Source organism: Oreochromis aureus, linkage group 12, assembly GCF_013358895.1.
Source record: "Oreochromis aureus strain Israel breed Guangdong linkage group 12, ZZ_aureus, whole genome shotgun sequence".
In the NCBI taxonomy this organism is placed as follows: Eukaryota; Metazoa; Chordata; class Actinopteri; order Cichliformes; family Cichlidae; genus Oreochromis; species Oreochromis aureus.
This window is the reverse complement of record NC_052953.1, coordinates 27346936-27369518: the sequence shown is the minus strand read 5'-3', so window position 1 is coordinate 27369518 and position 22583 is coordinate 27346936. Positions and strand designations below refer to the sequence as shown.

Below are 22583 nucleotides of genomic sequence, written 5' to 3'. Positions count from 1 at the left end.
AATAAAACAGCTCAATTTAAGCAACACTAGACAATCTATTAACTTTGGTCTGTGGCTATAATTAATTTCCTTTACAGTTTAAATTGGGTCAGAAGAAAGACTTTCTTCTCTCCAACTATTTTTAGCGCTTTTTTTAACACTTGGTGGAGGAAAGCCATTTTAAATATAACTTTATGCTTTGACATTCCTTTGATGACATGAATACAGTAACAATGAACTTATCAGATTTCATCTGACTTTTAACACAACGCTGGTTTCCTCTGCTGATTAATGTTTCTCATCCTGCTATGAAAAAGATTCAAGTATAAGCAGAATGTATTCCACTCCTTACATAAACTCCGAAATGTTGTGGAAATAGCATTTGACCCCCTTCCTCTCTCACTCTCTCTCTCTGTTCCTCTCCATCCCCTTCCTTCCTCTGGGGGTATAGTTTATCTCTGCAAAACTAGGATTCAAGCCCCATCTGCCATTAGTCGGCCAGATATCTGCCTGTTGTCAGTCTGAATTAACAGCTGGGTGTCACAAGCATTACACCAGCGTCGCTGCTCCACTAAAACCTCAATGCCATGCTAGATTTGCCGAGCACAACAGACTGTGATGAGCGTCGTCAGATTCTCATGCCTGCTCACTCTGAGGAGGGCATGAATTGTATATTCATGATGTCCTAAATTATATATATCTAGCCATATGGGATACACAAGTGGGCACAGCAGATGAAGCCTCAGGAAAATTTTGTTTGGTTGTAATTACTGAGGAAGGAGGAAGCTGTTTATGGCTTGAAAAATGTTCATAGAAAGTAATCTCTGTTAGATCACTTTTTTTGTGCCCCACTTGTAGTTATCTTATTGCTAGAAACTATATTAAAGTCATGTTAAACTGCATGTCACGCATTACGACATTTTGGAAAGACATTTGGTAAACTGGGGGTTTTTCACTGTGAAGTCCAGCCTCGCAGTGTTTAATTTTGAGATGCATTTAAGTAGAGTGGCTCTGGCTTGTGCATAAAAGGATTGTCGCTCATCTGCTGCTCTTTGTCATTCCATCCATCTGTCACAGAGTCGCAAAGATTCGTGTGTGCAACGACAACAACAACAACAGAAATGTTCACCTGCCTCTTTATGACAGTCCATCACCAAAATTTTATGTTGAGGAAAAGCACCGATGGCAGATCAAGTATGTTAGTTTTAGTGGCTGATTGAACAGAATCTTCTGGCCTGACTTTTTTCTGCAAGTTATCAGCTGTAACGTCCTGGCATAAATATAGCACACCTTTCATGTCTCAGTAAAGCTGCATTTCTGTTCAGACTTAAGTACTGGACTATTTATAAAATTGTCACAGTGATGTATCAGATGCTGAATCAAAGTTACCTTCATGCATAAAAGTACCAGCAGAATGGCCCTGTAACATCTGTTTTTCAAACATATTGACGTTCCTCTGAACATTTATGTCCTCAATTTATGCATGGGTGTCTCTCTCTCTCTCTCTGGAAAATCTGTAAACCTAAGAATATTTCCTCCTGCTGGTGGAGTTTCTCCTCCCTTTTAGTGTTCCATCTGCTAATTAAGACAAATGTTGCGTTGATGCTATACTGTCAGCCCCGATATGATAGTTTTCCAGCATTTGCAAGGCAGTACGGAGGGTGCTGAAACTCGAAATGTGCAGTCATTTGCCTGGCCGTGGCATTTCTTCCAGGAGCCCCCCAGCTGTTTTAGCATATGTCAGCATATCACAGGGATGCCGACGTTGCGCCAGCATTTAATGATGCCACTGTGCTGCTGATGGTGATGCCTTAATGATCGTGGTGTGTGGTTTCTGATAAACGGCTATAATCTGCAAGTGATTATGAACAATCATTTTCAGGGGAGGTGCTTTTGTAATATGTGTTTCAATAATGGCGTGATGTGAAGTGAAGCAGTGTTTGATGAATGCATTATTCTGTTATGTTGTCCTGTTTGGAAGGTAAATGACTATAGGAGCAGAATTTTCATGTCTCACTCTGGCAGTCGAGTTTTCTACGCCATGACTGTTTTATTACCTAAAATGTGTGGCATCACAGATATGGACAAAAAAAGAATTATCACACAAGGCCGACAGCAGCAGCAAAAACACTAGTTTAAAAGTCTGTGATATCACAAAGCAGATACTGTATGTATAAGCATACAGCTGGGTGGTGCAATGGTAATGCAATTGCCTTTCAAACAGATCCAGACAATGCAAACCTTACCTTATTACCTGCTGCAATACCTACTGAAGTTAACTTCAACATAGTGATCTAAAATTAGACAAACATAAGACAGCATTTAGACTGAACTTGATACAAGATGCAGACTTTAGTTTAGTAAACTCAACAAGGCTTCTAAAGTTCTAAACGATCCAGAAAGAGCAAAAAAATCTTAGAGCAATTTGCCCCATTTTTGTCATGGCCTCTTTCTCTATTTCTCAGCCTTGTTCTCTCTATTCCTACGGGGCTACTGTAACTGCAGTTGACTGCAATAAGGAACTGCGGGGAAGGATACTGAATACTAAGATGGCCAAGTCAGACAGCCTACATTTTGATCCAACCCTCCCATGAATTAACAGAAAGCTCCTATCGGGCTATAGAATGATGGCGTGGCAGTTGTTAATGAACAAATCCAATAGCTGAACATCTGTTTACACGACGCTCGGGGGAGTTGAATTTTAATAAGCTACGCATGGAGATGTCTGACTGCAAAGTTTGGACTCGAGCATGAGTAAGAGGAATCGGGAGCAAAAATACAAATGAGCCTTCTGGTTACATGACTCGTCCTCGCGTCCTTCAGTATAAAAATCAATAAATGAAAACTGCAGCGCATTAATCTTTTTTCTTCAGACCAATTAAAATTCCTTTCCCCATCTTTTAGCAAGTAATGTATCTGAAATCATTTTCCCTTATTCCCATCTTGTTCTCTTTCCCAGCAGGGCCCTGCAATCTCCAGATCAGTAATTATAGTAGCCTATGTTTGGATACACCTTACCTGAAGTTTGCTGGTATGGTGTCTCAATTTACAATCCCACTCTCAAGCTTTCAGTTTTATTTACTTCTGCCACAGACCTTCTACTGTGGATTGTTTGTCTTTTGGTTAGATTATGCATGTAATTTAACAGAAGATATAGTTTCATGAATTTTGGGAAAAGAAGGAACAATCTTTAAAAAATGGGGTGGATTGTGCAGTTTGTTTTAATAACATAAATGAGTTGCACACACAGACTGTACATAAGAGATGTATGCAACCACTGAGAATTCACCCATTGCTTAGTAAAATTTCATCTCAAGGGCTGAGGTGATAGATAACATCTTAGCATTTTGAAACCAGTCGTAGTTGGGTGTGGCCAAAAACAGGCCCACTCGTAGGGTAAGAAATTACCAATCACAAGGTAGGCCTGCCCCAAGGCAAATGCTGCTTTATTGCTGTGTTTTAACAGGGAGCATCATTTCTAGAATGAACATCATGCTGTGTTTAATAAACTAGCCACTGAGACCATAAAACTCATTAGGAAAGTATTCGCTGGGCTCATAGATCAAGCAACTGAAGGTTTGTATTTCCCACAGAGATTACTGAAATCTTTCTTGTTTTGGTAACAAAACGACCCCCCCACCCCCCTTTCACTTTTTACGTGTCATTTTTCAGACCCGGAAACCAAGCCCACTTTTTAAATACAGTCTATGTTGACACCAGCAGCAACTGCACCACCATATAAGCGTGGTTGCCAAGAAGGGATGGGCATTCTTCCAAGACCATCCATCATATTATAACCCCCAAAAAAAGATAACCTTTTCTTTTTTTGTAGCTCAGTGACTAATATTAGAAATCATGCACATCCCTACCCCCAAGGCTAACAAACTTTACTCCCTAAACAACTGATGAATAATGAGGCTTTTACTCTACCACCTTTATTTGCAAACCTGTGCACAGATGTCTCCCAATCTCTCTCTAGTCAAATTTGTAAATGTCTCTTAATTTTTGTGGACGTGTACAAGACCTGCAAATCTGTCATTAGAGCTTGTGTGTGCACAGTCAGATATGAAGATGTGCAATAAAAAACATCCCAGTCTGTATTCAGCTTCAAAACTGTGCTGCGGAGAAAAGCAGACAAGTCGGGCGAGCCTCTCTGTGGGAGATACATGTGTTGGAGAAAGTTGTCTGCAGTCACATTTTCCTTTTGCCCTGAAATTTGTATTTTTAGCAAACCTTATTAAGCATAATTCGCTGTATTTTGAACCCAGACTTTCTCTGTGAAGGTCAAAAACTTGACCCTACCTTACAAAGTTAATATAGTACCTTACGAACGTATTTTCAGTAGTAACAGTATTTTTCTTCGCAGTGACCACAATATTTTTTTTAACTATGGTTGAATCAGACTGTCAACATTTTATGTTACTAAAAATAACTCACTCATAAGTGATATACATGTATTCAGCTATGTATAAGCTTTGATAAACTTCTGATGCCTGAGCCCTCCACACTAGTAGTGTTTTTGGGGAGGACACTGAACTAACTTGCTCCTTGCATTCCAGCTCCACGGCCGAGTGTGTGTATGTGTGTGTCTGCTTATGTGAAACTCATTACAAAGCCCTATAGAACCTGGCAAAAGTTAAATAATGTTCTGTAAGTGGCCCTTAACACATTTCACAGTTAAGATATGAAAGGAATAAATAACAATACCGGTCTGCATCAGTACAGTGTGTACTCCACTTCTCACTGGGAAAGGCTCCACTGCGACCTTGAATTGGGTAAGCGAGAGAAGATGCATGGATGGATAAATATAAGAGTACTTGGATTCACTGAACAGTTATTGGATAGTCTGGGTCCTGATGAGAAAGCAAGTGAAAAGCAGTGAGCACACACATTTGTCTTCTCAAGAACATAACATAAAACCATATATGTAATAGCATGTATGGTGTTATGTTTAGAGAATGTGTGCACCTGCATACCTATCAAGCAGCAGACTATGGCATCAGTAGCCGCTTCACCAACAGGGGGACCTCAGAATATTCCCTCTCACGTTTCCATGGTGGTCACGCTTTAACTCGTGTTGTCATTATGCTGAAGCCCTCTGGTGAAGTTATTTTAATTTTGACCAAAGGCCTGTGAGTGTTAAAGTTCATACTCAGCAGTGATTCAGCAGCCTTTTGCTGAAAATGTAACGACCCACTTACACACATCATTTATTCACACCCCATTGTTTGAACGGCTTGCTGCCCTAGGGAGGCTTTGAGACTGTAGATGGGCTTTTTAACAAGCTAGCAGATCAGTCTCTCCAAACATGACTTGATGTTTTCGTTTTGTAACCAAGCTTTAAAAAACTAAACCAAACATATCACGAAACACAAAAACTATTTCAGTGTGTAACTTGGCTACCTGCCGTGTTATCAACCATTAACATTAAGTCTGACAATTCACTGTTAATGGAGGAAAGAGAGAGAACAGAGAGAGCAAAAGAGGCAGGTGATCTTTTTTTGAGTATGGGCTGCTCTGCTGCTGACATTTGAAATGATTGAAAATAGCTTGCATTTAAAATGCCATTGATTTTAGGTGTTTTTTTTAAATGAGTCATTGAATATGTATGATGTGATAATGAGAAACGCCATTAACAAATGCTAATCATTTCTGTGTTATTTAGTTTGGTGTGAGAATACTGAAAAGTTTAAACAAGTGCAGATATGGAAGTGGATTACTTTGTAGCTATTTTTAAACATAGCAATAAATAAATAAATAAATGAATAAATAAACTTTTCTTTACTTCACATTAAAAAAGTGATCTTTATACAAACCGATATTATTAACGGTAGTTACTTGGGCCAAACGCTGTAAATCAGATATCATGTAAATTTGGAATTTTACCTCAAACGCAGGACTGCCAATGGCATTGTGGGAATTGTAGTGTTGCTCAACCTTGACTGACCTCGACGAAGGACTAAAAGTTAGATTATTCCGAATCGTTTTAGCCCCTTTACTTAAGGAACTTTGATATTTATGTTAAAAATCTAACTTATTCCTTTTTAATACAACCCTTTGCCACAATTAATTTTTGTCCGTTTGAACAACAAACTCAGATTTCACAAGTTACAAACACTAACTTTGAATCCAGTGCAGTGATTAGGCATTAAAAAAGGGTAAGTGGCTAATTTGAGTGTTATAAAGAAAAACAAGACACCCCGCCACCACTTTCTACCTTTTCTTTATTTATTTTTTTGTGTGTAAAACTGGGCAGGCAGACTGACCTGTAAACAACGTTACATATAATGTGAATGTGAGTCGAAAAGTTAACCTCTCGCTGTGTGCCCGGTGACACGTGTAAAGGCTCTCAAAGCACACAAAGAGTCAGTGTGTGTCCAGTGGTACCGCGACGTCAGTGTCTCTGGCACTGAGCTGAGTTGGTCGGGGCCATGCAGCAGAGGCAGCAACGTCACTCCCTGACGGCGGCATCAGAGCAGCACGGACGGCCATCCGCGCAGCAGCGAGTCGCTCGCTCCGGAACTCGGCGAAGGAAGACGGCGTCGGACAGCGGCTTTCTGCTGTGGGGCAAATTATTTCTTTTCACCGCGACTTTCCGCTTTTGTGGCTAAGGTAACCAGAAGCCGCTTTATATGGGAACGTTTTTTTCTTTATTCATTTAAAGGTGTGTTTTCTGTTTTTTTTTTCCTTGTCAACTAGCTACACGGAACAGCATGGGTACCAAACGTTTCGAGTACAATGACTAGCTTCCCGCACTGTAGCCATAAACTGAGGGTTGCTATGGTACTGCCAGGCAACATCCCACCTGCTGCTGCCGCGACTGTATGTATTTCTCGCTGCTGTCAATCAAAACACGTTGAAATTAATAAAAACAAAGCGCTTTTCGAGGGTTTTAACCAGGCTATACGTTTGTTGAGAATGTATGTATTTTAGTTGTGCTGTTTTGTCTTAGCCAGCTGTTTGAATCAGTCATTTAACAACGTGACTTCATTTTCTGCTCGTTTAGGCTGTGCTGATTTAACGCAGAATACTTTAATAGCAGCCTCTACAGTTAAATTGACAGCACTCTTCTAGCTGCATATTGTCTGATGCCTGCTGGCTACACTCAGCAGCTTAGGCAGACACTAGAAAGGTCGTCTTGTTTTGAGTGTTTTTCCAGTCAAGTGCCCATGTGTCTGTGGCTCTAGGTGACAGTCCAGTCCATTTCTCATGAAACACAGCACATGCCTGTCATTCCCTTTGTAACTGCTGTCTGTTTGTTTATTTTCATAGTGTCTGTGTAATATCCAGGACCAGAAGGCTTGAGCAAACGCAAAATGGTGATTACCAGCGTGGCATCCCTCGCAAAGACATCGCTGGCCGTGGACGCAGAGTACAGATGTTTGCAGTGAAGGTGCATAGTGCGTACAGTAGTCTTCTAATTCTGTGGCTCAGACAGCTGCTGTGGTTAACCGTCAGTGCATGCCAACGCCCGGCCCACGGTACAAAGAAATTCCATTATCCCCATCTCTGTGACAGAGAGGAAGAAATCACCATGCCGTGTTGTCATGAGGCCAGAAAAGGAGGGAGAATTATGAGTCAGAATGGAGGAGAAAAAAAAGAAAACTGTCACTCTTCAAATACACATCTAAACTTGGTAGACAGCTCACATGCTTATTTTAAGAGCAGCACCGGATCTCTTTTGTGCTGTTCAGTTGGCATCAGAGCTGTAGAACCGTGAACAGACTTGGCGTCTTTCTGGTATCTTCTTTTTTTCCCCCCTAGAAATTATTACTGAATCCTTTTAAAACTGTTTCTTTTCACTGTGGTGTCTGTGTAAATTCCAAGGATTAGAGCTAACGTTTTAGAGTGAGCGCAAAGTGCAGCGGGGGGCATCCAAGTCGAGCTCTGTTCATTGTATTTTAGTTTACACACCTCCTTATCTCAGCTGTCAAGAGGGAGGACTCTTTTTCTACAGTAACTTACCCTGAGCAATAGAGATAGTGGTGGGAAAGGAGGGGTGGGAGGAGTGAGAAGAACAGAGAATGACTGTGAGGGAGCGAGCGTGCTTAACCCAGCCACTGAGTGACTCTTGTATCCAAGGACGAAGGTAGCAACGCGTCCAAACGCCACTCTTCGCCCACGGGCTGCTGTGAAGAAATGAGGCGGACACATAGGCGCTCCGCAGCGCTCGTATAGACTCAACAACCTGCTGGGTCCTCTTCACGTGGTCCCCTGGGGTTTGACTCGTCTGTGTGGAGTGCTGATGGCTGAGCAGATCATGACCACAGCTAGAGTGATATACACAGAACGATTAGCGTGAATGGGAGTGTTTTATTTCTTTTTCTGTCAAAGCAAACTCAAATAAAAGTGTCTTTCTCCTATCTCACCCGTGTCTTCGCACCTAAACTGGCCCCACTTCTCTTGCGTGTTTTGGCAGAGGAGCAGACTGCCGAGGACGTAGTAACAGGTGATACGTGCCAGCGTGGATTTGGAGGCGTCGAAGAGAGCTGAAGATCATGGGTAAATCCAACAGCAAGCTCAAGCCAGAGGTGGTAGAGGAGTTGACAAGGAAAACCTACTGTGAGTAACTGAAAGTGTGTTTGTTTTTTGCTTGTTCTTACAAAGAAAAACTTTGCAGAAACTTTTTCTGTGAGCTTGTCATAGCCTGTTGGCCTGAGGTTAAAGAACATACAGCTTGCAATAGGAATACATAATACAGAGTTTATTGCTGCGGTTTGCTAATCTCATTTTCCACCCACTGTGCACCACACAGGCTTAACAGTAAATAATGCTGCCTGCTGGGATGCTTTGGGATGCTATACATTTTTCACCACTGACAGAGCAGATGTCAGTTGCGAACGATCTCCTCATTTGTTTCAAATTTCAGATTTTTGAATGTATCGCAGACATTACTCAGCTAAGGCTGAGTAAAAAGTTGCAACCGGCGTCTTTAAGTTACGCTGAGGACATAGTAGAGTTTGCGGCAGCTGCAATGATAGCTTTTCTTTACAGATGAGCGTGTGGTTTTATGTGTTGCGCTTGTAAACATGCTGTATTTTCTACTTCTAATGTGACAGACATTGATAAATTTAAACATACAAAGGGTAAATCAATTCACGCCGTGCTTGTGCTGCTACACTTATAAATTGCATTCCTGCATCAAGATCGATGGATGGGGTGGGCTCACAGAAAGGGGACTGACCCTCCAATCAAAAACTGTAGTGAAGGTGTGACTTTGTAATTATATCTTCTATTGTTGTTCCCGTTGATGCATTAGGGTGCAAATTGACTGTATTTCTACCATCTTACCAGCCGTTGCTTACCAATGTCTGCTCAGCTATCACTTTGGATCACATTTCTAATTACCACCAGCAATGTCTGCTTGGTATCCACTATATTAACCACTTGTGTGTTATTTTTGGAGCACAGCATTGCTATTATTATTATTATTATTATTATTTGAGCACCGTGGTGTGCAGGTGTGGGTGGGAGTTGACATCCCCTGGCTGCTTAATGACAGTGTTATTTGTGTGGTGGGTCTCTCCACAGCAGAACCAAGGAAGGCTGTTGTAGCAGGAAATTGCTGTGGAGGAAGATTAGACTTCATGCTGGGCTGGACTGCTTGCTGCTGTCCCTTTCTCTCTCTCGCTCTCTCCCCCTCTCTGACTGGCTTTCTCATTCTCTCTTAACCTTTCACCCTGTCTCTTTTGCTTTTCCCCCTAACCGCCCTCTTTGAGCAGGGAATGGAATAGTATAATTAGGATCTTATCTGGTTAGCATCGCTGAGAGGGGCTCTGAGCTTTTCTCTCCCAGCGTGATCGTTCTCTTGTTGCTACTGTTGTTGCTTGACTTGAGACTATCGTTTCTGCTTTCCTTCATCCTGTTGCCTCTTTCTCTTGCGCTCCCATGAGAAGCGTAGTCTGCCATTTTAGTCAATGCTTTCCTTTGGTCCTTGACAGATTGGGGACTCAGTAAATTTCCCTGTGCCCCTCTGTTTGTGTTTCTGTTTGTGTGTGTGTCTGGTAAAAGATGCAGGATGTTTTGCACAGAAAATAATTTGTGTTAAAAGGTATACAGCAAGGCAAGGCCAGAATTGAGGCCTATTTATTTAAAGGAATAAATGCTGACATCTGGCTTTATTGTATTTTAGAAAATTTCTTATGAGCACATTTTTGGAATTTTTTTGTTATTGTCGGTAAAACAATTTCAGAGACAATAGTAGGCTGTGCAACAGCTCTCACTAGTGAGTGATTTTTCTGCTCTTTAGTGGAAAACAGTAGGGAATAGTTGCAAACTTGCTTCTCCCCATAAATGCTTCCCTGAATGACTGTTCTGGCATTACATGGAAGGACCAGCTATCCTATTAAAATGTCTGCAGGATGTAGCATAGGCCCATGTATCAGCATGAAGATTTTTTTTCTTTTTCTTTTTTTGAAGTGAAAAGAGACGATGACACTCATAGCGATGGAGGCACAAGCTGAATGTGTTCTAGCTAGACCCTGCAGGGCCAACGACTGAGTGGGCCCCGCACCCTCCTGCAACTGGCTGATTGCATTATTGCCCATTGCCGCTGACTGAGTTATGTAACATGGTTTTTTATTAAATCGCAGCCATGGTAAATTGCCTCAATTTCTGACTGCAGCAATGGCTTTTGAGGCCAATTTAATGCTAGCTTGGCTTGGCTAAAAGTAGTGAGATTGACCCTGTCATTTATTGACCAGAAAATGGTCACAGGATGAGTTTCTCGGTTAAAATGCTGAGCAGAACAAATTGAGATGGAGATATATGCAGACCTCCTTATCAGTAGTCCCTGTATTGTTTTGCTCTTGATCTGAGGTAGTCGCATTATCACAAACATTGGGTAAATTTCATGTTTTGTGTTTCAGGTGTTTCCTTTCTTTTTTCCCAGATTTGTTGTGAAGATTTTTTTAAATTTCTCTGTCTCCTGTGAGACTGCTGGATAATGTAATTTTTTAGTTTTTGTTTACAGGAGAATGTAGCCTTGCTTACTCAATGCTTTTTACCCTCTCTGTGTTTTACCTGGCTAGTAACCATGGCTATGAGCTGCTCAAGGTTAAACATTACAGTAGATGAAAATAGCGATTAAGTTACTGTCGTTTTGTTGTCTTTAAAAGCCTTTTACTTTCCCCCGGGCCAAACAGAAGTGGCGGTAGACAGCATCTATTGTCAGCTTGCTGCAGCAGCAGCAACATGAGTTCAGAGTGCCTCTCAAAAGACCACCTGGTTAAACTAATGCTATTGATTTCCAGCCCTTTTTTTCATTAGTAATCCCAGGAGCCAAGAGGCTGAAAATTACTTTGGTTACTTGAGAGAAAGTAAAGAGACAAGGGAAAGGCATGTGGGAATGGTTGATTAGATACTGGCAGATAGTAGTGCTTGTGTGGGCATGATAACACATCCTGCCACATAAACAGTTCTTCTTCTTAAATCAGTGGCTGACCTTCATTCCCTCTGCTTTCCTCGTCTTTTTGTGGCTCTCTAGGGTTTACTCCCACTTGTCTACCGCTATACAGGATATACTAGAATTAATGAATTCTACTTCCAGCAAAACAAAAGCTGTATTCCAATAATTGCATGTTGAAACTTAATGTTTTTTATGTTGTTGTTGCATAAAACATGTTTGAAAGCCCAATACCAATATGGTTGGCTACCAGGCTCCTCTATTGTGTTGCTAAGTTTTGTATCTCGCTAATGTCACTCTTTATTTCTCTTACAGTTACAGAGAAGGAGGTGCAGCAGTGGTAAGTGTGTGCATGCATTTTTAATGAGATTTTTTTTTTCCTTTGTTGATGTGGGGCTAGTCAAATATTAGCATTTAGCAGCGTCTTCAGTGACAAAGCTCGCAGGAGTTAGGCGCTCCTTTCGGGTTTACTCCTTCGCATTAATCTGACAGCATCTGAATGTGCTGGTTTCATGTTTTTTATATAAAAGATACTGTGTCATTTTAACACACCACAAATCCAAACTGCAAGCTGTATTAACAGATTGGCAGGCACAAAATTTTGACTCAAAGTGTCTCTTCATGAATTGCGGGGCTCACTGATAGCATGGTTGTCTTTGGAGAATGCCTTTAATTGCAATAATGTGAGAAATAATAGCATCTTGCTGGCCGTGTTTCTAATTTGCAAAAGGCATTTACCTATGATGCGCTCCTTATTTAGACCATCCGCACTCTCTATCTCTCTCAGCCTTTGTGCGAGGGGCAGGGGCAGTGACGTGCAGCATACACAAACAGACAAATACACACTGGAGAAAGATATTTACAAATGCAGTCACACTCAATTAGAGTCGATGTTGAGAAATGTTGAGAGCTGTCGTCGTCATGAGGGAAACAATTCTTTGGCACGTAAAGTGAAAGGTGTGCATCACGATCAGGTAAACACAGTGACTTTGACAGATTGACGAGGTCGGCATCGTTGCATGTCCCAGGTCTCAAAAGGGTCAGGAAGTCTTACCTTGACCCAGCTGGAAAACCCCCTTTTCGATGTATCCCTTCTCAGGATTCGTTTTCTTGAGTCAGCAAACAGTGTTGCTGGATTTGCTTTGAAAGTCGATTTGGAGCCATCTCCCTCACACTTCCCTGAAGACAGATGAGTTCTGAAAATAGATTGACTTTGAAGCCTAACTGAGACAGAATGACTTTGAAGGCTGATAATACTGATACAAACATTTCCATGATGCATTCCTCCACAACCTTTTTGCTCTGTTTGCAAAAGGGATGTCTGATAACAGAGGAATGGCAGGGGTGCAAGGTTGTTTCACTTTCAGGCGGTCATGACTACTTGGCCACAAAACCTACACAAGGTTGCTCATTAGTAATCCTTCCTGTCAGATTCTGTCCCTATTAGTCACTGTGACCTGAGCCAAGATGGGCTCATAGAGGTCTAGCCTTTGTCTGATCCCAGTCTGTGTTAACAGCGTTAAAACATGCACCTCAATGTGTCAAAACGAAGCAAATTCATAAAACAAAGACACTTTAAGCCAGGATATCGAATAAAAGTGGGCCCAGAGCAATCTGCTTTTATTGTTAAGGTGTGAATTTATGGATGTTTTTGTGAAGGGACAATTTGACAGCCGCTGGCAGATGGATAAGAAACAATGCTTTCTTCATTAGCGGAGATGATTCAAGCGTGAGCACAGTCATCTCTTTTGTTTGCCGCATGGTGCTATTGGGCTATTATTTCTTTGAAAATCCGAATCAAAGTAGACCGTAAATCGGAAGAAAGAGCTCCGTAATGAAGTGACGACTCTTCCATGTTCACATTTTAGTTCTCCTCCTTTTTGCGTTTGCATTTCATGACCTAATTCCACATGCATGAAAAGAGCTTTGCCTTTAGAGCTAGTTGCTCTTCATGTTTCCTGTTGGGGAGTTTTTTCGCAGGGGGAAAGGGAGCCACAGCACACAGCAGTAGTACAGCGGCATTAGATATCACTGGACATTGGCAGGTCCAGAGCCTTCGAGCTGGCCTGTCTCTAGGGCTGCCTGAGTGCACTGGGGCGGAAACCCTCCCCTCCCCAAACCTCCACCCCGCCGGCTGTGCAGCCAGCTAGCTCGCCATCGCTCTCGCTGTCTTTCACAGGAAAGTTTGCACGAGCCCTCACTTGAAGATCAGTAGCAATCAACACGGCTGAGTGTGAGGGATGAGAGGGAATTTTACCAGGGGGAATGCCAGATGGCGTGTAATTAGAGCACAAGCACAGACACAGAAGAATTAGCAAGGTTAGATAAATGCCTGTGTTGTGCATTAAATTTATTCTCCTTTCTAATTCTCCTCTAAGGGAACATCATTAGTATGCCCGCGGCCTACCTGAAATCAATAACTAAATGCCATAGCTCAGTGATGTTCCCTGCCAGCTAGGCAGGAGCAAAAGAAACATCCTGCACAGTACCAAGCCACCGTGGTAGATGCCAAAGAACGCAACCAGTGCCAGGAAATAAATATCTTATCTTCGTCCCAGCACCCGAGAGTGGTCTGATCCACAATGTCACGTCCCCACAAGTACAGCGCGTAGTTACACTATTACACCGCTTCAAGTACAGGCTGAACGTGTGTGTGTCTTAGCACTAATGTCACCAAGTAGGATCTCTTGTACATGACGTGTTCTTGGCAAATGAAAGTGATTCGTATTATGAGCAGCTGACACTGCAAACATGTTTACACATTGGTGCGGTGCTTACTGTATCCACTGTATCTACAGTTTATGAGTGTACGGTGCATTTGTAAATTAGCTGTTGTATAGTTGATGTGTTTCCCAAAGTTTGGGATGCTGTGCAAAACGTCAGTAAAGGTGCACTTCACTGTTTAAAGCCTGCTTTTTATGGAAATTGTGCAAAGACAGCGTTTCAAGTTGTTTTATGATGATTTTTCTTTTAATTTGATGCTAGCAAAATGTTTAACAAAAAAAGGTGCAGGCTTAGTAGTCTGACTTATTCTTGCCGTTGTTATGTTAATGTTACAGTTAAGTGGCTGTCTGGTTGATGCACAACTGATTGCACTTGAATTAAATAGTTAATTATTTAAATATTCAGCCATTAAAACTGAAACACTATGGAGCTGTAATAATAATCATAAGATGAAATGCAGTACTGCATCATTAGAGCTCTTTTATTTTATCATGTGTAAGAAATTATTTTTTAATTGTTGGCCTGTTGCCATTAACTGCTTAAAGGTCACTGGATTAGTTTTGCATGCAGGTATATTTACAGGTCTGAGGAAATACTACTATAGACACTGTAGTCAGGTGTTCTCACATTTTGAAACCTTGAAAATGTTGTAGATGTGCTAAATTACTGGAAGATGCTTTTCTAAGACGGTAATTCCTTATGATTTGCAAAAAGGGGGGGAAAAATCCTTATTTACGCAACACTGAGGTACTCAAGTGATTTTAGCATTGCATTAAAAAAAGATTGAGTCATCTGAAAGAGGAAAAAATTTAAAAAGTGTTCAAAATTAAAGCAGCCGAGTCCGACCTATCCTTTCATCCATTTCCCAACAGAAAATCACCTTCCATTAGACTGCACTTGCGTCTTAAATGCTTTCTCCTCTTAAATGCCATACCTCCTGCTTGCAACACAGGCTTTTTGTTAAATTTTAAGGCTCGAGCTAAAGTCGAGAAAACCCAAACTACATCATCAGTCACTCAGTTCTTTTTTTCTATAAAGTTCCTTTTAAACCACCGAAGATGTTCTTTCATAGACCGAGAAATGCTCCTGATGGGGGAACTGAACCTTTGTGTGTAAAATTGATGGGTTGCCCTTCTAAAAGCCTTCTTTTTGCCGTGCATAATGGCTCAAAACGCAGAGCAACAAAGTGTCTGGATGACATAATTTTTGCTTATCTTCGAATTCATCTCAGTGAATTCATTTATCCTCTGGACAGAGAAGGATATAAAACAGCCTTTCTGCCACGATTCTCCACACATTTCCAAACTGTGATTTTTGCCATGCAGTGTCTTGTTACTTATTAGAAAACAGATGCCAGCGCATCTTTAAGCGCATGCATCAATATGAGAGTGCTAATTTATTTTTGCTTGTTTGCGATGAGCTAAAATTTGCTGATATTTGACCCTCCTGATCTGGCATTATTAAAAAAAAAAGAGCAAACTAGATATGATATTGACAGAATAAAAATATTTATTTTAGATGTGATTTAATGAATTCATATTTTCTCTCACTGTGGGTGTACCTATGATACAGTCTTCAGTGCCTGAAAGCAGTAAACGGAGAATTTGAATGCAAATGTACTACCGTATATAGTTTTTGTACTTGTAATGCTCTGTGCTTGAACATGTGCACTGTATGTACAGTATGATAGTGCACATTACATTGTCTTCAGTCTTTTCTTTGATATTCCCCCGTCAAGCATTAAAAATGACAAAAGAATTCAGGTGAAATAGGTCGGCTGTGGATTACGATATGTATTGCGCGTTCGGTTCTTTGAATACCAATTAGGTTATAGCCTGCATAGTTAAGCTAGGCTTTCTTTTTTTTTCCCTGCATATAACTCCAGATAATTCATATATGAGAATTTCGTGGTTCCGCTCTCTTCTCGCTTTTCTTCTCGCTGAACTTTTTCCCAGCTGCTCCTCAAAGCTCCTTGCCTATTTCTTTGACTGTAAGGAGCTGGCTTCATTATCTCCCGGGCAGATTAAAAGTAAAAGAGTTTAAGAGGAGTGAGGAGTCAGAGTGTGAGTGGAAAAGATCGGCCCTGGCCTTCATTCTTCATCAGAACGCGCTTTCTCTGGCCTTAATTATAGCCCAGTCTTATTACGAACAGCCAGAGCTGAAGCAGAGACGAACACGCAGTGCTCCCTTGTGTGAACTTGCGTCATTTATGCCGTTGATTAAGAGGAAAAGCTTTTTGCAATGCTTTTTATAACTAGAGTGTTATTATTTCCCTGTCATGTCCTCCTCCTCCTACTATTCATCTAAGATTTATTTTTGTAAAGACTAAATCTCGCTTACTTGCTCCCTAACCTGTTCCTGTGTAGTTAGACTCTGTGGATGCAGACTTCCCTTATGAAGACATACAAGAAAACTGCCTACCTTTGAGTGATTGCGCTTGAAATTGCTTATGAAATGCTTCTATATTTAGGCTAATAGAGATGTTAAGTCGCTCTCCAGATATGGTATTTCCAGAGGGCAAGAGGAAGCTCTCAGACTTATCTATCAGCCACGCATATTATCAAAAGAGGAGCAGAGAGTAATTTGATTAGAGTTAACCACCCTGGGCTTGCTATTGGATTAAGGCGATCGTCTTATCTGTGAATGAGACGAATAGCTTTGCACTTTACCTTTTTGATCTAGCGCACTCTTTCAGACTGAATCAGTAATGCCTATGGTAAGAGTGAGGAGGTGACTTCAGTCTACTGCTGCTGTCCGTTCTAGTCTTGATTATGAATTCTCGTTTCATATGGTTGCATTGCATAAGACTGTATTACTTTTTAAAATCATCTCACAGTGCGCTCTGTTTTTCTTTTTAGGTACAAAGGTTTCATCAAAGATTGCCCGAGTGGGCAGTTGGATGCTGTGGGTTTTCAGAAGATATACAAGCAGTTTTTCCCTTTTGGAGATCCCACAAAGTTTGCCTCCTTTGTCTTCAATGTGTTTGATGAAAATAAGGTTTGTAAATAAATTCATGTGTTTTATTAGCCTTTTAGGGAGCGTCGGGAAATATTAAAATACCCTTGCTAGTTCACAGTAATATGATCATTTGGGGCTGGCATTGCCGTTAGATAAAAGGAGTCTGAGGAGAGAGCTAATCTGGAGGTTTTTGTTCAGATCATGTCAGTTTGTGAGAACAGCATCTCTTTCTTTGTGAACATCTGGGGACTACTGAGCAGAATAAAAGAGAAGCGTTGTAATCTTTTTTGTTTTAATTATTATTCCAGTGCCATCATTGTTGTATTTTTCCCCCCCTTAGAGCTGTAGTCTCTCACATCTGTATACACACAGTTTTTGAATGAGAGCTGTTTGTTTTGGGCATTGTCATAAAAATTATAGGCAAAAATGTAATTAAATTATTCCCTCATAGGGACGTGTACATTACATACAACTGAAGAGTCTAGCAGTGCCAGTGCAGATATTCTGCAGATATGCTCCCATTGTGTATTTCTGGCAACATTAGTAAAAAAAGAAATTTGATATATTTTACACTTAGTTAAAGATATTATTAACAAAACACTAGGTACCCCTTCTTTTTGCTGAAAAGGAGCACTATGCAACGAGCTGCAGAGGAGTCCTTGTGTCTATAATAACCTATAATTGTAACCCAGAGAATGTGCTGTTCTCTTTATGGGGTGAGGGTTGGAGGATATATTGGCAAAGCCGACAAGATAGATACATTTGTCTGAAGTAATCCACCTCACTGTAGCTGTACATGATCATTGTGATTGTGTTTGGGGACACAGACTGTAGAAGAGCAGCTCGCAGGAAGCTGCTGAGCCCCCCGGAGGTGTATTGACTTGAGTTAAGAGGCTTTGTGTCAGGAAGATCACACAATCGCCTTCATCTGATGTTTATCTGTGACCTTCATTAGCATTACGCACCCCGTAGTTAGAGAATGCATTGATCCTAGCAGTTTTTGGGACTTGTGTGGTCTGCAATACATGACTTTAGCATTTTCTGTCTAGTCAGCTGTCTGGTAAAGATGGTATTAGCTGACCCTGAGGGGCACGAAAACACCAGGCTTTTTTTCCCCGATTGAAAGAATACTGTGGCTAAACTCGCAGTGGGCAGCTGACTTAGCAGAATGTAGGAAGACGACAGACTCCGTCAGCTGCTTGAGACAGGAAGTCATAACTTGATGGATTGGTTTGAGTTAATGGCATCTGAGAAACTTTGAGTTGTGTTTTTATGATTTAGAATCAAGTCAGCAGATCTCTCTTTGGTGCACAAAGAGTGGCCACAGATTTAAAAGTGTAATTGGTCTTTCTTTTTTTTTTTGAGCTCAGCGAATCACATTTTAACAACGCTTAGAGAAAACTAAATTTCAGAGTGGAACAGTTCCTACCCCGTTGGACAGAATGATCACTCACGTCCATTCATGATGTGAAATGACTGGAAAATGCGAGGCGTCTTTGCTCCCCGTATGTTGTGGTCGTATGTTTGCGTGCTGTAATTTTTAGACTTTGAGCCAGTAGCATTCTTCTTACTAATGACCAGAGGTGACATATTTCTACCTCAGGAGAGAGCCAGGTGCGAGGCAAAAAATAGCATCTGACTTGGAGCAAACGTCTGGCCCCATTTTCAGAAGAATCCAGCAAGGACATCATGAAAAGAACAGGACAGAGTTTGTGAAAGTACAGCCACTGCAAGTGTGAAGTGAGAGCCTCGTCTTGTCTCTGGGCCATTTCCCATCACTCTCTTTCTCTCCCCTCTCTCGGTCGCTCTGCAGGATGGACGCATCGAGTTCTCCGAGTTCATCCAGGCCTTGTCAGTGACTTCCCGGGGGACTCTAGATGAAAAGCTGCGATGTAAGAAGATGGAATCTCCTCTCTACTTGTTAACATTTAAATGACAGGAGCACAGACTTCTAGAGAGAAAAACGGCAAATAAAACCTGGACTTACTTTTTAAACCTGTGACAAAGTGTGACCATATTTATCCTCCTCTTCACCCACATGAAGCTCACATATTTTAACTTCTTGTCTTTGTACAGGGGCTTTTAAATTATATGATCTCGACAATGATGGCTACATAACCCGAGACGAGATGTTGAACATTGTAGATGCCATATATCAGATGGTGGTAAGTTTTCCCGAACATTAGAGATCTAATCCTGACTTGTTCAAATGCAAACACCATATGAAGCATTGTGATGTTGCTGATGTCGTAGGGGAACACTGTGGAGTTGCCAGAGGAAGAAAACACACCAGAGAAACGTGTGGACCGTATTTTTGCAATGATGGATAAGGTCAGTGTTTGAGTACTAGCGATGTAAATAGTGATAGAGCAATATCTGATATTCATTGAGACTGACATTGATATAGTCATGAGTTTAACTTTAATAGGGCCTTCGTCTACCTTTGTTGCCACCCTCGGGGCTTTGATATGGATGCTGTTAAGTTTAGAGGTGTTAGGTGTATTCATCACAGTGTCACTAACACCGCCTGCAGTCTATAAACATATATATATATATATATTCTCCTCCACCTCTAGCCCTCAGTGCTAGTGCCCGCTCTGTCAGCTCCAAGAATCTACTCAGCTTTAGTGAAAGATGAGATGCAGCCTGCATGGGCGTGCTTGTCAGCTCACTACTGCCAAGATCAGCCCATAGGAGTAACTGTGCAGCACAGCAGCACTTAGTGATTTGTATTAGCTGAGAGTGGCGACTGTCCAAGTGCAGTGAACCAAACATCAGTCCCAACAGCATAGAATAGGGGCAACATGACATGGCCTGAGATGCTTTTTTGCCCCCTGCTGGAAGGTGTGTGTAAAAGCATCACAGGGCTTCAGCTTGATATATTTTTTTGTTTTTGTGTGGTGTTGCAGAATGCAGACGGGAAGCTGACTCTGCAGGAGTTTCAGGAAGGATCAAAGGCAGATCCCTCTATTGTTCAGGCATTGTCACTCTATGATGGACTTGTGTAGGAATGTAAGGTGAGTGGGGTATTAATCAGTTGCTACCTGCATACCTACCCGCATGGGTGATTTTTCAATCCCCGGTCATGCTTTAGCCTCACAGTAATGCTGTGTAATTCCTATTTCTTCAGAGCAAAGAATACAGAAAGGAACTTCAGTCTGCGGGTTGAAACCAAAGTGAAGAAGCCACTTTCTGCTCTTGAATTTGTTCTTATGAATTATTCATCTGGCTCATTTGTTTACTGGCAATCAAATATTCTTGCAGCGCTGAACGAAGAGCGAGACGGGGCCTCCTCTCACTGGCTAATGTAATGCACTGGCCGCTGCCAATTGTTGCTGACATCCTGCTCAGCGTTTTGTCAACTGTGAAGTGAGCTTGTGAAGACTTTTTTTTTTTTTTTTTTAGTAACACAGCAGCTCTGTTAGTGATTACCCAGCATGCTCTGAACACAACCTGGTATCATAGCACAACTGCTCCATTCACATCCCTCTTACACCTCAGATGGATCCCACTCAGCTTCCCCCCACTGCCCGTTACACACCAGTGCAGCACCATCACACCAGTAATGGGAGGAAGCCACATTTTAAGTCGATCACCCAGAAGCGGATTGCAAACTTTTCTACTCCCAAGTATCTGCCCGTCTGCGTTTCCAATAGCGGACTGTGAACAAATATATCGTCTGATGTTATAGCGAATCCAAACCTGTCGGCAAAACCCTCCGTCATTTGTGCGTGCTTCTGCAGCTACGCGGTACTGCGTTACACGCTTGAGTAATTGTTGACTTTGGAGTATTATGTAGTCCAAGGAACTAAATTCCTGTGGAAATGTTCATGTGCATCTTGTTCACACGCTGTAAAGCGGCAGATGCAAAGTGAACGGCTCACTCAGAGGAACTGTGCTGCTGCTGCTTCATCACCACACAGAGAGACTCTAAACCACAGGAGAATCTGTCGGGGGGGAAGAAAGTGTTACTTTTGTGATAATGTGAACACTAACTTAAAGATACAAAGCAGTATAGTGTGTATTATATAATGTAAATATAATGGTAATTTATTTTCTGCTTTTTTTTTTGCTGCATTTATGGGAATTTCCTCATAAATATGGAATGAAGTTTTATTTTTAAATCAAAGGTTGTTGAAATGTATTGCACTGTATTTTTCATTATTGTTGCCCGATTCTCATTTTTGTCACGCCCCGAGGTTTCCTTTTCTCGAGAGAGCAGGGGTTTTGTTTTGTTTTTTCATGTGAGGAGGAATTTTGAAGTAGCACAGAGTTTTCTATGGATTATTTTGCTGTGTTTGCAGCTCGTGCATCCCATCGTGGTTCAGTTTCCCTGCTGTTGTTCGCGCTGCTGCAGAGATACCCCCGCCTCTCGAATGGCCCGGCCAAGCAGCCCAGCCCGGTTCTTACGGCAGCCGAATTGAAGCTCAGTATTTCTTTGAAGAGCACCCTCAGCAACACAAAGCCGTGGTCACTGAGAGGCACAAACAGACATCATTTCTGACTGTGAAGCTTTTGTGAGCTCTGTGGTCGCAGTTGTCTGCTTGGTATTTGTTCTGTGTGAGACCTGCGCATGTATTGATGCCTTTTTTTTCTCCATTGGATTGTTTTATTTTGGGCATTAAGATGTTTTTCAGCTTCACTGATTTTTATGCCTTATGCAAATGATAATTTACTTAATTCTAAATGTCATTTTTCTGTTGATTAACAGTATAAGAGCACAGAATAAAATGCATTTAAGTGGCTATCTTTTCTATTACTGTATCCTTAGTTTGTAATGGATAGAAAACTTTCATTTTTTAATATATATATATATATATATATATATAACAGCTTTTAATAACTTTAAGGGGCTGCTTTGTAGAATGACTGTTGCTCATGTGTTTATTTGTAATATTTTAAACTTTACAAATCTTAATCAACTCTCAAGAAGTAACCCAAGTTTGCACAGACCCTGATGCTTTGTGATTAAAATGTAATTTATTATCAGTCCAGTTCTGCACTGCTGTACCACTGTTAAGGGAAGGTGTCATGTCAAGCTTTAGTGCCTGTAATGCTCTATAACACAGATTCTAACATGCCAGCTTGCTCTGTGGTATAAGCCTGCACTGTGTAGTTATGTGATGAACAATGAAGTGCATAAAACTCTGATGTCTTGGCATTGATGGGTTTAATGGGTGGGGCTCGTGTCTTTTAAAGTTGCTGGGTTGCCGGGCCTGCTCAGACCCGCTTTCTTTCTTTCTTTTCTAGTCTTTTATTCCCCCCCTTTTCATGAAGGACAGATGCAGGTGTATTCAAGAGGAGGAAGGGTCTGGGGCCTTGACCTGAAACTGTTTCTTTCTGTTGGGTATATGTTTGATTCATTTTTTTTTTTTATTCAGCCTAAGTTTCAAATGTAGCATGTGTAACTTAAGTGCAGTAAAACACGAGTGTGTTTTTATGTGAACAATCAGTTTCTTGTCTTAAAAGAAATGTTCTGGTTTTAGGCAGCTTACTTTGGAAGAAGGAGCTGACATAT

At 41.3% G+C, this 22583-nt stretch overlaps 1 protein-coding gene across 5 annotated transcripts; it reads left to right on the top strand.

Moving 5' to 3' along the window:
- Nucleotides 1-6326: 6326 nt before the first annotated feature.
- On the top strand, nucleotides 6327-22216 carry LOC116323443 (neuronal calcium sensor 1). 5 transcript variants are annotated; one of them, XM_031743779.2, is made up of 11 exons: nucleotides 6328-6591; nucleotides 6679-6801; nucleotides 7252-7372; nucleotides 8399-8541; nucleotides 11699-11723; nucleotides 16966-17104; nucleotides 18879-18957; nucleotides 19142-19230; nucleotides 19319-19396; nucleotides 19975-20082; nucleotides 20196-22216. In XM_031743779.2, exons 4-10 carry the CDS (start codon nucleotides 8478-8480, stop codon nucleotides 20071-20073), a joined length of 573 nt encoding a protein of 190 aa, XP_031599639.1. In that variant the 5' UTR covers nucleotides 6328-6591; nucleotides 6679-6801; nucleotides 7252-7372; nucleotides 8399-8477; the 3' UTR covers nucleotides 20074-20082; nucleotides 20196-22216. The 5 variants fall into 5 exon arrangements, with proteins under 5 accessions (XP_039476867.1, XP_031599639.1, XP_031599645.1 ...); XM_039620933.1 differs by having other exon boundaries at nucleotides 6327-6801; nucleotides 21370-22216; XM_031743785.2 differs by lacking the exon at nucleotides 6679-6801.
- Nucleotides 22217-22583: the final 367 nt, after the last annotated feature.